This window comes from Colobus angolensis, unplaced genomic scaffold (assembly GCF_000951035.1).
Source record: "Colobus angolensis palliatus isolate OR3802 unplaced genomic scaffold, Cang.pa_1.0 Scaffold18, whole genome shotgun sequence".
NCBI lineage: Eukaryota > Metazoa > Chordata > Mammalia > Primates > Cercopithecidae > Colobus > Colobus angolensis.
The window spans coordinates 9,726,946-9,743,373 of record NW_012114932.1 but is presented as its reverse complement, the minus strand read 5'-3'; the positions used below and the strand labels follow the sequence as shown (position 1 = coordinate 9,743,373).

Genomic DNA, 16,428 nt, shown 5'->3' with positions numbered 1-16,428 from the left:
ACAAAAAGGGATAAAAATACTGCAGCTAAGCTTAAGGGGAAAAATAAGAAAAAAGGAAAAATTAATGGTTACGGAGGAAACAATAAAACTGATCAATAATACGAAGAGTTGGTTATTTTAAACAAATAATTAAAATATATCTCTCAGTTAATCTCATCAGGAAGGGAATAGAGTGAAAGAAACACATACAAGTGTGGAAAAGTAACAATTTAAAAATTATAACCTTAAGTTAATAAATTTGAAAATCTGATTGAAAGAAATTACAGAGTAGAAAAATTTTAAACTGACCATATTGATTCAAGAAAAGACAGAAAAATCTGTTTCACTAACAAACATGATCATTTCAGAAAAGAACTAATCTTCAAATCAAGTGTCAGACCTAGAGAGTTCATGGATGAATTCTTGCTAATTTTGTTATGAGTAATTCCTGTGCTATTTAAATGTTTCTATGATGCAGATGAAAGTGGGGATGTTCCTAACTCTTTAGTAAAACTATTTAACAATGTTAAAATCTGGCAAATACAACATTTTCTAAATAAATAAAAATACCAATAATTCCTCATTTATGAAAGCTGATGCCAAAATCTCAAAACAATATATTCATCACAAAAATTAGGGGAGTGACATCAGCAAGATGACAGAATAGGAGTGTCCCATGCCCATCTCCCAGCAGAAATACCAATTTGTACTACTATGTGTGAAAATACTTCCTAAGAACAAAAGAATCCAGGTGAGTGACCAAAGTACAGAAATATAAAAAGACACTTTGAAGAGAGTGGGAAAGACAATTTCACATTATCCACATCACCTGTCCTTCAAGGCCCAGCAACACAGCGCAGAGAGAGACACCGTCCACATGTGGTAAGGAGAGTAAAGTGAGTATCTGACTTTACCATGGACCCCATGGATCCAAGCTCTAGGTCTGCTACTGTGGACTCAGGTTCCAGGCCCACCCCAGTGAGCTCTGGTGCAAGACTCGCACCTGTGGTGCCAAGTCAGCCTGCCTGCTGACCTAGGCATCAGGCCAGCCTGCCAAAGGACTCTAGTGGCAGGCCCACCCCAAATCTCTAGATGGGCCAAATGGTGAAGAACTTTTCCTGCTGAAGCTAATCTGAAGAGGAACTTACATTTTCAAATGTGCAGACATCCATGCCAGGCCACAAGAATCATGAACAATCAGAGAAACATGATACTATCAAAGGAACAAAATAAAGTTTGGAGATCTATGAATTTCTTGACAAAGAATTAAAAAGTAACAATCTTTTAAAAGCTCAGTAAGCTACAAGAGTACAGAGATAAACAAGCGAGATCAGGAAAACACCATGTGAACAAAGTGAGAAGTTCAACAAACAGAAACCTATGTTAATCTCTTTTATCCTAAAATTTTAAGACCATTCCTCTATAATCCCACCTTTTTTCTTTCAAGCCCTTTAAGCCAAATATTGTCATCATCCCTCAGCCCATAACAGCCTGGTTTCTATCCCTCTTCTCTCAGAGTTTAGTCAAGGTAATTACACAGGACATTAAGGTCCCTCAAGGTTCAGTTGCAGACTATCCTCTGCATAGTCTATAGTCTTATTGAACACAGAAGGGTACTTAAGAGTATGCATTTACTTGACCTTCAATATAGGTTTTTAATAGGTGAGAGAAAAAATGAACTTCAAAATTATTATTTCCAGCTAAGATCAACCTCTTAAATTTCAAACATGTATTTTTCAGCTGCCTCACAATCTCTGTTCAGGAATCAGGACACAGTTTAGCTAAGTCCTCTGGCTCAGGATCTCTCATAAGGCTGCAATCAAGTTGTCTACCAGTGCTGCACACACCTCTAGGCTTGACTGGGGAAGGATCCATTTCCAGGCTCACTCACATGGTTGTTGGCCATGTGATTCAGTTCCCCTGGGCTGTTGGACTAAGGACCTCAGTTCTGTACCAGATTTTGAAAAAACGTTTCCTTCAGTTCCTTGCCTCACTGGGCCCTGCAGAGGGCAACTCAACATGGCACTGGGTTTCACCAGAGTAAGCAAGGAAAACAGCAAGTAAGGGTGAATAAAATGAAGTCACCGTTTCTTTGCAACCTAATCCCTGATGTGACATTCGTCACTTTCACCTATTCCATTCTTAAAAGCAAGTCACTAAGTTCAGCCCACATCTAAGGGAGGAAGGTTATACAAGGATACAAGGGCATGAGCACCAGAAGGTGGGGATCACTGGAGGCCATTTTAAAGTCTGTCTGCTACAGTTTCCATAAGCACCTCAACCTCAGCAAGTCCAAAACAGTTATCTTCCCCCAAAACTTAGTGCTTTACATTCTCTAAATAAATGGCAGTACCTTTTTTTTTTTTTTTTTTGAGACGGAGTCTTGCTCTGTCGCCCGGGCTGGAGTGCGGTGGCCGGATCTCAGCTCACTGCAAGCTCCGCCTCCCGGGTTTATGCCATTCTCCTGCCTCAGCCTCCGGAGTAGCTGGGACTACAGGAGCCCGCCACCTCGCCCGGCTAGTTTTTTTTTTTTTTTTTTTTGTATTTTTAGTAGAGACGGGGTTTCACCGTGTTAGCCAGGATGGTCTCGATCTCCTGACCTCGTGATCCGCCCGTCTCGGCCTCCCAAAGTGCTGGGATTACAGGCTTGAGCCACCGCGCCCGGCCGGCAGTAACATTTTTATTGTTCTCGAATTTCTTATCAATTCATCCATTATATTTATTATATTATAATATATAATTTATTATATTATCTATAATTTATTATTATTTATATTTTTATATAAAAATATTATTATTTATAATATAAATTTATATTATATAATTTATTACATTATAATAAATATAATGTATAATATAATATCATTATATTATCTTAACCATTATATTTCAAATCAGCCATCCTCCTTCCATATCCTATCCTCATCAAATGAATAAGTGTTAAACTTTATAGGGAATATGCCTTCTTAACAAGCCACGGGATATTGTAACAATTTAATATATATTAGGACTAAAACAAAAATATTCTCACAATTGAAATAAATCAAATTAAATTTATTGGTCACAAGACAACAATTTATAACTCCAGAAACAGGGACATCAACTTTTATTCCTCCTTCTCCTATACCTCTGTCAACACCATCCATATAACCATCAAATTGTAATAAGTATACTGCTTAATGTTTTTCTGGAATCTGCCTTTTTTTTCTGGAATCTGCCTTATTTTCACTTTCTCCCCAAGTCTAGTAAACGTTAGTTATTATCTTTCATCTAGACTATTTCCATAGAATCCTAACCGGTCTCCCTGTCTCTAGTCTTGATTTCATCCAATTCACTGACCATAGGTAGCCTGAGAAATATTTGGAAAATAAAATGAGGAAGACAAAGAGGAAGAAGAAGAAGAGGAGGAGGAGGAGAAGGGAGGAGGAGGAGGAGGAGGAGGGAGGAGGAGGAGAAAAAAAAGTCTGGACATGGCATTCCTTTACTTAAAGCTTATATAGGGACCATTTGTCAATAAGCAAATCAACATAGCACAGAGCTAGATGTGAGACAAAAGGATCTAGGGACTTTAATATGTACTCTTTGCATATTGGCTTTTTGCTTTCCTAATGTGGAAAGCGTTTCTCTGTATAGTAAAAACATGGCCACCAGGAACCTTGGACTCACATCCCATCAGTTCTCCTAGAGAATAAAAGCTACTACTGTCTCTAGTCAGAAGAGTTGTTAAGGGTGAACTTATCATTGGCTAGATTTGAGTGACATGCTCATCACTGTGGCCAGGAAGATAGAAATTATGAATGATTCTACCTAGGTCATGTGAGTATCTCTGTTGTTGGACAAATGTAGTCTCTTAATAGAATAACAGAAGAGCAATAATCTGGAGACTGACAATAGCCACATCAGAACATTTCAAGGTCTCTCATTCAGTGTATCCTCACTTACATGGTTTAAAGGCATTCCATGATCTGGCACCAGGTTCTAGCTTCATCTATTTCTATTTTTCCATTGCTTCAACAATTCTGAATGCCTTTCAGTTCATAGAATATTGTTGTCTTTTTCTACTTGCCTTCCCACAAGCTATTTCCTTTGTCAAAAATACTCTTCACTCTTTCCCCTTCCACTTCTTTAGTTGACAACCTCTCATCTTTCAGACGTCCACTTAAGTATTATTTCTTCAGAGGGGCCTCTCCAACACCTGGGGTTCCCATAATGCCTCATACACTAATACTCATTCAGGTTTTGTTAGGACTATTTATTTAATTATCTAACTTTCCTGATAGATAGTAGGCTCTCTGAGGAGAGGGATCGAATCTATCTTGTATGTGATGCTATCTATCTTGTACGTGACCTAGCATCACATTTAGCATATGTAAGTATTCAACACAAAATGTCTTGAAATAATAAATGAATGTGTGAGAAGTACCGCAGACAAAATGGAAAAAAAAGAGAAAACAAATAATAGTAAATAATAATAGCTACAATTTATTAAGTACTTTCTGTGAACCAGATTCTGTTTAAGATGTTTCACATGCATTATTACCTCATTTAACTCTCACATCAACTCTATGAAGCAAGTGCAATTTTTTTTTTGGTTTGTTTTTGAGACAGATTCTCACTCTGTCACTCAGGCTGTAGTACACTGGCACAATCTCGGCTCATGCAACCTCCGCTTCCTGGGTTCAAGTAATAGTCCTGCCTCAGTCTCCTAAGTAGCTGGGAATACAGGCACGTGCCTCCATGCACAGCCAATTTTTTGTATTTTTAGTAGAGATGGGGTTTCACCATGTTGGCCAGGCTGGTCTCGAACTCCTGACCTCCAGTGATCCACTTGCCTCAGCCTCCCAAAGTGCTAGGATTACAGGCATCAGCCACCACGCCCAGCCGCACGTGCTATTTTGATGACTATTTTACTATTACAGAAACTGAAGCTTTGTGAAGTTAATTGCCTTAGATGATACATATCTGATTTCTACATTCATGATAATGGAAGCTAATTAATATATAAACATTTATTGAACAAATTTAATGCTACAGTGCAAGGAGCAGGGGCTTTGGAACTAGAACAAAATAATTACAAATATGGGTTCCATCGCTCTCCAGCTGGGTACTTTCAGCAAGCTATATACGCTTCTGAATCATAGTTTCACATATAATAAAAGGAGATTAAACACTGTCCCTAATGTTAGATAATATACACAAAATGCCTGGTGAAAGTATTTCTTAAATGTTAGTTACTGCCTTCCTAGCCCCTGTCATGTATATTGTGCAGTAGAAATAGAAAAAGGAATTATACTATCTAGATCTTCAGAGATCTTACTATCCAGTTGGTGTGAGATTATTAAATATACCTGAAATTAAAGAAAATATCAGGTCAAATAGTAAATACTGTAAAATATTCTGTGGTACAGATCATAAATTCAGAAAAGACAAAGATCCAAGATGACTGGAGTGGATCAGAGAAGGCTTTATTATAGAGGACAAATGTGCAGAGATTATTAAAGGATAAATAAGATTCAGAGCAGCAGAAAGAAAGGTGTTTTCCCCTTTCCTCTCTCCCCTTTCTGTAGGCAGCAACGCATATTAGTGAAGCCAAGAAGCTGCCTCCTAAATTAAGAGGGTGGATAGGATTATGGAAGACTGTGATGGCTAGATTGTGGAGCTGAGATTAGATAAAGTAGGAAATACAGAGCTAATAACAGTTTGGGGTCACAGAAAGGACAAAATGAGGAATGATAATAAATCTTATCGTTTTCATGGGAATATTGTGAAGGATTCATTTCTTTTCCCTAAGAAGAAAGGTATTACTTCTCCAAAATGTTATTCAAACAAATTTGCATTTACAGAAAAGGGAACTAAAGCAAAAAGAAAACAAGCCTCTTGTCTCCTTTCTTGCTATCAGATAATCATCAACAAGGAAGTAGAACACAAAGCCTTTATTGTGGCCCATATAACTCCTACATTACTAAATAATATCACATCTACATACTGGTCAAAGCTAGTCAACCTTGGTTTATTTATAACTCATAATATCAATCTGTACTTTTAGATAGAATATTTTGTGACATGTTTTAATACTTAGGTGCCATTAAAAAACTTTACCCTATGTAAAAGGTCATAGCACTCTCAAGGAAACACAATGAATAACTCCACGCAAACATGCAAATTATAATTTCAGAATTCTGAGACAAAAGTGTCTCATTCTTCCAATGTATCTTTAAAAATGCCCACTATAGGTATTTTTATATCCTTACCCTTTTACCGCTCATTACAAAGGAACCATCAATCAGTTCTACAGCACTCTTAAAACATGTTAAATGAGCCAATGTGGTTTCTTATTACACCCCAGTCTTCTCCTATTACTCCCTTTATTTTAGGTTCTAAAACTTGGGCATTATTTTCTAACCATATGCTACATGCTATGCTGGGGATTATATAACTTCTTGTTTTTATCAAAATGGTACCCTTTTGGTTTAAGCTACATCAGGCTTTCCTTAAATTTATAACTCTAAAAAAATTACTTGTAAAACAGAAGCAAAACTAGTGGGCCCAATTAAATAGAAAAATACTTTTAAAACGATTCTTCTTCTAGTGTTGTTGTTGTTTTTTTTTTTTTTTACCACTTACATCTGTTAGATTTATAATGAAAGTGAATTATTTCCTTCTTTAACAAAGAAAGTCAGAAAATACAGACACTGCTAGACTTAGAAACGTACTGTGTATTCTCATAGCTACTGGCTCAATTTCCAAAGTACACAACAAACATGCTCATGAAATAGAACAAAAATATCCGATCCTTTTAATTCATAGGCGAGGACTTAGAAGATTTGGGATAATAGATCTTGTGTCACTAGGGCACTTTTGTCCCCTTTAATTTTTATAAATCACTAAAATTATTGAATGTAGTTAAAACTTGGCAGCAGTATTACTCCCACCCTGAGTATTTGTTAAGTTTTTCAGTAATGTGGATACATAAATCTAAGCCTAAGGCAGGGTATAATCTCTCAAGGAACTTCAGCATTTTTTTTAAGTGGACAAAAAAGTGGAAGTTTTTGGGCTTTTGAGCCTCTAAAAGGCTGCAAAATATTGGGACAATTTTGTGAAGACGGGGTTTCTCCATGTAGGTCAGGCTGGTCTGAAACTCCCGACCTCAGGTCATCCGCCCTCCTCGGCCTCCCAAAGTGCTAGGATTACAGGCGTGAGCCACCGCGCCTGGCAATTTTGGGATATTTTTAACGCGTGTATTTGAACTGTGTTTTTAATCATTTCTTCATCAACAAGAGTTTTAATTTTATATTTATTTAGTCCGTATTTGGGGGCAGGTGTGGCCAATTTTTATTTTTATCTTAATTGTTATTAAAAAATAGTTCCCAACATGAAGCAACTGTTAACTTTTAACAGTTCAGGGGTCTCTGAACTACCGAGGAACTGGACCACGAGCATTCAGATAGGCTGTTACACATTAGAAGGTTTTTCTTTCCCTATTGTCAGTCACAGCATTAACGTCCATACACACACACACCCCTAGTTTTTGCGTCTGTAGCTACCATTAAACAGGGGGAGTTGAACAGCAGAGATCGGGGAAATCTACCAGCTTTTTACTCTGCCACTTCTGGCCCAAATCTCAAAAGTCTGTCTCCCTAAATAAAACGAACAAAGTAATTTTCCCAAGTGTGGGAATCTCCTCTCTCGAGCTCCTAGGATGGAGGGGTGGGCTGGGGCAGTGGAGTAACGACGGCCTGACTGGTCAGAGGGAGGAATAGCCCGGGAGTCGCTTCCTCACCGCGGTGGATCCTTTCTTCACCGCTTCCTGGGCATATTCAACTTGAAAAAGGTGTCCGTCTGGGGAGAAGACAGTGATCGCCCTGTCGTATCGAGATGCCATCGCACAGGACTACAAGGGCTTGACGCTGAGCTTCCCGCTGCTGCAGCTGGGGCAGGCGGGGAGCCGCCAACGACACAGCGTCCTACCACCGCCCAGAAGCGCTAGCACACGCGCCACTAGCTGCCTCCCAGAAGTCCTCGCGCCCACGCTTCGGCTACTTCCCGGAAGTCCTTGAGCCTTTGGCGGCCTTCGGATGTCGCGCTTGCCAGCCTGTGCTACCCCAGCAGTGCCTCTGAGTTGACGGCATTCTTCCCCTGCCCTTCATGTCTGACGTATATCTCCGTTTCGCCACTACCGTGTTGGCCCAGGGATGGTGTCATGGCACTCGAGTTACAAAAATAATATCAAAGATTAGGGCTTAAAGATGAGGTCTTCAAAGATCAGCTATTTTTGTTATCGCAAACATGTTGGACAAACTGTGGTAAGTTAAATATCAGTTCCTTCCCTTTGGTTTCAAATTCTAAGTTTCCTATTCTTTCTCTCTCTCAGGTTAACTCTTGTTATTTGAACCCAAGGAAGGAAAGCAACTTTTCAAAATATTGTTGCTTCTTATATTTTCTGCCTTGTGAGCAAAATAGAGCAGATGAGCAAATGGTCCATTAAATAAAGCAAATAGTCCATCAAACTAATGCTAATGACAATAATTAAGATAATATTCTTTTCATTGGAGAAATTTTGTGAAAACCCAAAATGTGAGACTTAAAATATGTATGGAAATTTAGCTATAGCAGAAACTCTTTACAACTTGCTACATTCCTAACTGTGAAGCAACTGTTGCTTTCTCCTTATCAATAAAATGGGAATATTAAAACATCTGCAGCAGAGTATTCTGAGCTTAATATGTGTTTATGGGCATAATTACATAAAATGGTGCCTGGTGGGTAGTAATAGCCAGATAAGTTTAGCTATTATTGCTTTCCATGTGTTGTTTAATATATGCAGTTTTGGAGGATCTTAAAGTTGGTGAAATCAACCCTAACCAAAAAAAGAATAATTTCCTCCAAAGAGGAAAATTTGATTACCTGAATTCCAAATACTTAAATCAGAACTTTAATTGACTTAAATTTTTTTTTTTTTTTCTCCACATAGAGACGTGGTTTCCCTATGTTGCCCAGGCTGGTCTCAAACTCCTGGTCTCAAGCAATCCTCCTGCCTTGGCCTCCCAAAGTACTGGGATTACAGGTGTGAGCCACCACACCTGGCCTTTAGTTGACTCTTGAAGCAATTTGTGCTTATTGCCCCTCCATTGCTTTTCTTCAGTATTACAGTCTTGACAAGTTTGGTTTGAGTGCAAAAAACCAGTAATTCCTAATGAAAACAATTCACTCTAACTGGTTACTTTACACTATTATGATAAACCAACATTTGTCCGAAGTGGTTTTTTGAGGAGTGTTAGATTGACAGGAAGTTTCAAATATAGTAAGAAGAGGTCTCCTATACCCTTCACTCCATTTCCTCCAATGGTAATATTTTACATACATATAATATGGTAATAAAACCAGGAAAGTGACATTGGTATAATGCACAGAGTTTTTTCAGATTTTGCCCATTTTATATACACACCTGTGTGTGTGTGGTGGGGAGGCCTATGCAATTTATCATATATAGATTGGTATAATGACTATCATAATCAAGATACAGAGCTGTTTCACAACCACAAAGATCTGTAGTGTTGACTTACAAGACATACCCATCTCTCTCCCCCTCTACCATCCCTGGCAACCACTAATCTATTGTCCCTCTCTATAATTTTGCCATTTCAAAAATTTTAGCTAAATGGAATCATACGCTATGTAAGTTTTCAGTGACTTTTTATTTTCTAAATAATTATAGACTCACAGAAATTTGACAGGACAGTACAGAATGGCCCCTTATACCCTACACTTAGTTTCTGCAATTTGTTACATCTGATACAGTCAAATGTCAAAACCAGGAAACTGACCTTGGTATAGAGCATGTTTATACCATTAGAAGATATTTTGTAAATGTTACACTGCATGATAGTATACACTTCAGAAATATGATAGCATTAAAATGTTGACAAAGTTTAATTAACACATTCAGGTTTAACATCCACACTAAAATATATTAGCTGTGTACCTTTGAGTAGGTATATTTCACTTCACTAAAACTCAGTTTTCTGACCTGTAAAATGGTGACAACACTTATCTTCACAAGACTGTAGTGAAGAACAAATGAAATAATCCATTAATGCACCCATGACTGTGCCTGACACAGAGTAACCACTTAAAAAATGTTAATTATTGTTATTTATCATTGAGTTAACTAAAAAGTAAAGATTACTCTGTAAGAGAGAAATTAGGAAAAGTAAAAAGGTACCATGAATTCATTTATACTTTAAAAAATGTGTATTTGTAAAAATATATATATATATAAATGTATAGAGAAAAGAGTGAAAGTACTTACCCCAAATTTATGAAAGTGCATGTCTTTGCAGGAGGCCAGGAATTAGAAAATGGGACGACATGGTAGGGACAGAGAAGTTACCATTTTAAACTGTATATCTGTATTATTATTATTTTTTTACCACAAGCATTGTTTATTTTTATAGTTAACAAAAACCATAAGAAACAATTTAATGCCTAGAAGCTGCAAGCGATTGCAGTTTTGATAGTTTGGACCAAATCTCCCATTGAAAACAACTAGAAATACTAGTCTAAAATTTTTTTTTAATGTATATGCTGACTCTAAAGAGCTAACAAGGAATGAGAGTTTGTGATACCAAGATAAAGAAAAGTAGGTACATCCAGAAGGTTAAGTGAGAAGTAAAGCAGATCTTTCACAGACGTTTGGAGTTCAAAGCCTATCAAGGTATGGGGTGATGGTAAATATCTAAGTTTTTGTTTAGAACCCAAAGAGCCACAGCTCAGAAGCAGGATTGAACCAAAAATAAACCTATTCTACACTTGGCTGTGGTCACTGCACAGACCAGCCTCTACTCACTCATGCAACTTACTCTGCTTCTTCTCTGACCATGTGTGACAAACCCAATATGTCTGAGATTGATAAATTCAGTAAGTAAAAATCGAAGAGAACAAAAACAACACTAAAATCCACTGCCTTCAAAAGAAATGATTAAACAGGAGAAACAATTATGCAAATAATAATGAGGACTGTGCTGCCAATATACACTACATCCTACAAGCATTGCCTTCTTATTTTACTCCTTTTAGCTGTTTTACTTTATAAAATGCAGAGAAGTGGGATTGAGTTCAAATGACTGTGCTACTGCTCTTCACATCAAAGAATCAAGAACTATTGAAAACAAAGGCCATACCTGCCTCTCCTATCTGCCTGTGTGACTGGCAGGGAGCAAAATGAACTTCCTTCAGTATTGGTGAAGGAAGAAGCAGGGTGGGATGACATTGAAATCTGGAGTAAAAACTGTCCAAGGTGTCCTGTAAGGCTGAAAAATGCAGTTTCATCAGAGTGCCTTTAAAAAATGATTTTAGTTATTGGTATACACAATTTCTTAAATAAAATTTAGCCTCTTCAAAAAAAATAGACCTATTCTCACAGGGACTAATAGCCAGTTTTAAATAATCTCAATCCATACTTGGAATAAAGCCATAGTTTGCAAACTGTGGCCCACACATTTTTGGAGGTACTCAAAAACCTTTCAAGGGGTTCACAATGACAAAACTATAGTCAAAATATTAAGACAGTACTTGCCCTTTTCACTGTGCAGATATTTGCATTGACAGTGCAAAAGCAATGGTGGGTGAAACTACTGAAAGCTTAATATAAATCAAGGCAGTAGCATTAAACTTATTCTATGGGTTGAGTGTTCCTTATCCAAAATGCTTGGGGCTAGAAATGTTTCAGATTTTGGATTTTTTCCATATTTTTTGGAACTGAGTATCTTTGTAAATTTTCTGTCTTGCTTGTCTGTCTAATATTGTCAGTGAGGTGTTGAAGTGTCCCACTATTATTGCATGGGAGATAAAGTCTCTGAAGTTCTCTAAGAACTTGCTTTATGAATCTGGGTGCTCTTGTATTAGGTGTATATATATATTTAGGATAGTTAGGTCTTCTTGTTGAACTGAACCATTTATCATTATGTAATGCCCTCCTTTATCTTGTTTGATCTTTAAAGTCTGTTTTTTTTCTTTTTTTCTTTTTTCTTTTTTTTCCTTGTCATCATGATGCTAGCTGGTTATTTTGCAGACTTGTTCGTGTGGTTGCCTCATGGTGTCACTGGTCTGTGTACTTCAGTATGATTTTGTAGTGGCTGGTAACGATTTTTCCCTTCCCTTATTTCTCCTTTGCTTCTAAAGTTTAGTTCGGTCGGATATGAAATTCTGGGCTGGAGTTTTTTTTTTTGGAGACAGGGTCTCACTCTGTCACCCAGGCTAGAGTGCAGTGGCGCAATCTCAGCTCACTGCAACCTCCACCTCCCAGGTTCAAGCGATTATCCCACTTCATCCTCCCGAGTAACTGGGGGTACAGGGAGTGTGCCACCATGCCCGCCTAATTTTTGTATTTTTTGGTAGAGATAGGCTTTCACCATGTTGGCCAGACTGGTCTCGAACTCCTGGCCTCAAGTGGTCTGCCCACCTCAGATTCCCAAAGTGCTGGGATTACAGATGTGAGCACCTCGCCTGGCCTGGAATTTCTTTTCTTTAAAGGATGTTGAATATTTGCCCCCAATCCCTTCTGGCTTGTAAGAGTTGTGCTAAGAGAGGTCCACTGTTAGTCTGATGGGCTTCCCTTTGTAGATGACCCACCTTTTCTCTCTGGCTGCCCTTAACATTTTTTCTTTCATTTCGAGAATGAAGTGAAGAATCTGATGATTGTGTGTCTTGGGGATGATCTTCTCAAGGAATATCTTATTGGAGTTCTTTGGATTTCCTGAATTTGAATTTTGGCCTGTCTAGCTAGGTTGGGGAAGTTCTCCTGGATGATATCGTAAAATAGGTCTTCCATATTGATTCCATTCTTGCCGTCTCTTTCAGGTACCCCAGTCAGTTGTAGATTTGGTCTCTTTACAAGTCGATATTTCTTGGAGGTTTTGTTCATTGCTTTTTATTCTTTTTTCTCTGGTCTTGTCTACCTGTCTTATTTCAGAAGGACAGTCTTCAAGCTCTGAGATTCTTTTCTCCACTTGGTCTATTCTGCTGTTAATACTTGTGATTGCATTGTGAAGTTCTTGTAGTGTGTTTTTCAGCTCTATCAGGTCAATTATATTCCTCTCTATTCTGGCTATTTTGGCTGTTGGCTCTTGCATTGTTTTATCATGATTCTTGGCTTCCTTGCCTTGGGTTGCAACATGCTCCTTTAGCTCACTGAAGTTCATTTTTATCCACATTCTGAAGCCTGTTTCTGTCATTTCAGCCATCTCGGCCTCAGCCCAGTTCAGAACCCTTGCTGGAGAGGTGTTGTGGTCATTTGGATGAAAGAGGACACTCTGGTTTTTTGAGTTTTAATTGTTTTTTATGCTGATTCTTTCTCATCTTTGTGGGCTTATTGACCTTCAATATTTGAGGTTGTTGACTTTTGGATGGGGTTTTTGTATTGTTGTTGTTTGTTTATTTTTCTTTTAATAGTCTGGCCCCTCTTCTGTAGGGCTGCTGCAATTTACTGGTGGTCTGCTTCAGACCCTAGTCACCTTGGTTTTTCCAGTACCTGGAGGTATCACCAGTGAAGGCTATGAAACCATTGAGGTGGCAGCCTATCCCTTCCCTCTGGAAGCTCCATTGTATAGGGGGGTACTGACCTGTTGCCCACCCAAATGCACCTGTAGGAGGTGACTGGAGACCCCAGTTGGGAGGTCTCATCCAGTCAGGAGGAACGAGATCAAGGATCCATTAAAAGAAGCAGTCTGGCTGCTTTTTGGTAGAACAGTTGTGCTGTGCTGGGGGATCCCTTCAGCCTCTGATCAGTTTGGGCTCTCTAAGGACTGCAGGCTGGATCAGCTGAGGTGCCTAAGCAGCAAAGGTAGTGACCCTCCTTGCCCTCCAGGCTCTCCATCCCCGGAGGACATTAGAACTCTGTTCATTGTAGAACACTGGTGGGGGGTAGCTGGAGGCCCCCGCTGGGAGGACCTGCCCAGCGAGGAGGAATGGGTCAGGGTTTTACTTAAGAACCAGTCTGGCCATGTACTGACAAAACAGCCATGCTGTGCTAGGGAACCACCTATGCCTCAGTTGGCTTGGACCCTCCAAATCCCACAGGCTGGAGTAGCCAAGTTGCCCAAACAGCAAAGGTGGCAGCCTGGCCCTCCTCCCAGGCACTCCATCCCAGGAAGAAATCAAAACTCTGTCCATAGAATATGGGCAAGGGAGGCTAGAGGCTCCAGCTGTGAGGTCCTGCCCAGTGAGGAGGAATGAATTGGGTCCCACTTAAGAAAGCAGCCTGGTTATACTTTGGGAAAACAGTTGTGCTGTGCTGGGGGGTCCCTTCCTGTCTGGACCATTTGGACTCCCCAAAGCTGGCAGGCTGGAATAGCTGTGTGGTCCAAACAACAAAGGTGGTGGCCCACCCCTTCCCCCAGGCGCTCCATCCTAGGGAGAGAGCAGAGCTGTCTGTAGAATATGGGCGGGGTGGCTGAAGGACCTAGCTAGGAGCTCCTGCCCCATGAGGAGGAATTGGATCGGGGTCCTGCTTAAATAAGCAGCCAGGCCATGTTTTGGTAAAGCAGCTGTGCTGTGTTGGGGGATCCCTTTCTTGTCGGGACCATTTGGACTCTCCAAAGCCCATAGGCATGCTGGAACTGTTGAATCTCCAATAGCAAAGATGGCAGTCTGTCCCCACCCCCCGCCCCTGCCCCCACTCAGCCCTGGCTCTGTTCTGTCTCAGGCAGGGGCTACCCTGTTGCCGGTGGCTAGATGGAATTCCAAGCCAGTCAGTCTTATGAAGTGTTGTGGAAATGAGGGTCCCTGGATTCAGTCCTCTTCCTAGGGGTATGTACTGACCTCCTACCTTGCCTGAGTTGTAGTCATTTTTGCTGGAGATCCCAGGGCTGGAATATGTAAAGCTCCTGGGTCTTTGTGAGTGCCTGAGCAGTTGCTTTGCTGAGGCTCCGGACAACTCTGTGTGTCGGACCCCCAGGCCCTAGTGGAGTGGGTTTACGAGGGGGTCTCCTCATCCAAGGGTTGCAAAGATCCATGGGAGAAGTGTGGTTTCCCGGAGTCACACATTCACTCACTGCTTCCCTTGGCTGGGGCTGGGGGTTCCCTTGGCTGTGTGCAGCTCCTGGGTAGGCTCTCGCCTTGCCCTGCTTTTCTCTGTTCTCTGTGGGTCGAGTTGTTTCCCTGATCAGTCCCAATGTGAGTACCTGGGTGTTTCAGTTGAAGGTGCTGTATTTACTCACCCCTTTCCTTCCTCTCTGACAGAGCAGGAGCATTGCCATCTTGGACAAACAGCACCATTTTAAGTTCCCTTTGATTAAAAAACCGCCTAAATCCAGCCCCAAACACTCAGCCTAATGCCTAATGTTAGCATGACCATAAACCATAAAGACATTTCTGACCAAAAACATTCCAACCCCGAGTTAAACTCCCTTCCAGAAACATTCCGAGCCTGCGATAAGCTCTTCCTCCTTAAACCCTTAAATACCCTTAGTCTGTAAGAGAGAATGCTCCTGACCTAAATCGGCCAGAAGCCCGTCTCTGGTTTATTCTCCAAAAGAAACCTATCTTTGTCTGTTGAGCCATTTTCATGTTTCTTTCTGCTTTCTCTGACCCTTATACTCTCCATGAGTGCAAAGCACTGTAGTTGCTACTAATTGGCCATCTTGACCCCACTGAAACTAGGTTATACATTTTAACTTAAAGAAACTACCACTTTTTGAGTGTTGGTCTAGTATCAAGGAATATCCAGTGATTTGAAATCATTGGATGATTGATCTGAAGTTATCTAAAAAGGCTATTTAAATAATACTCCTCTCTTTCCTCATATATATCTTTATGAGGCTAGATTTTTTCCCCATATTTCAACCAAAGTAACATTTTAGCCATTTGAATATATAGGCAGATATGAGAATTCAGCTGTATTCTATTAAGCTAGACATTGAAGAGATTTGCAATGTTACTCTTTTCACTACTTTTTTAAATTTTGGAAAATACAGGTTTTTTAATAGAAATATGTTAAATATGCCGATATACAATGAGTTTATTTTTTCATTAATTAGTAAGTAAGATATCAGGTTGGGCGTGGTGGCTCACACCTGTAATCTCAGCACTTTGGGAGGCTGAGGCAGGTGGATCAGTTGAGGTCAGGAGTTCAAGGGCACCTGAGCAAGATGGTGAAACCCCATCTCTACTAAAAATACAAAAATTAGCTGGGTGTGGTGACAGGCACCTGTAATCCCAGCTACTCAGGAAGCCAAGGCAGGAGAATTGCTTCAAAGTGGGATGCGAAAGTTGCAGTGAGCAGAGATCATGCCACTGCACCCCAGCCGCGGTGACAGAGTGCGACTCTGTCTCAAAATAAAAAAATAAATAAAGTATCTTTTAATTTCTGTTTTGGTAATAATGATGGAACCCATGAGGAAAAAGAAAAAAAACTACATGAGGTCTTCAATAACTTTAAAGAGGCAAAGTGTT

At 39.8% G+C, this 16,428-nt stretch overlaps 1 protein-coding gene across 3 annotated transcripts in view; it reads right to left on the bottom strand.

Moving 5' to 3' along the window:
• The window catches only part of PSMA8 (proteasome (prosome, macropain) subunit, alpha type, 8), a 53,405-nt gene extending 45,423 nt beyond the window's left edge, over positions 1–7,982 (bottom strand). For 2 of the 3 annotated variants that reach the window (XM_011939285.1, XM_011939287.1), the window contains exon 1: positions 7,760–7,969. In XM_011939285.1, coding sequence (XP_011794675.1) covers positions 7,760–7,861 — 102 coding nt within the window. In that variant the 5' untranslated portion in view covers positions 7,862–7,969. Of the gene's footprint in view, positions 1–7,759 lie in introns of all 3 variants that reach the window. The other variant, XM_011939286.1, reaches the window with a different exon arrangement.
• Between the last annotated feature and the right edge of the window lie 8,446 nt (positions 7,983–16,428).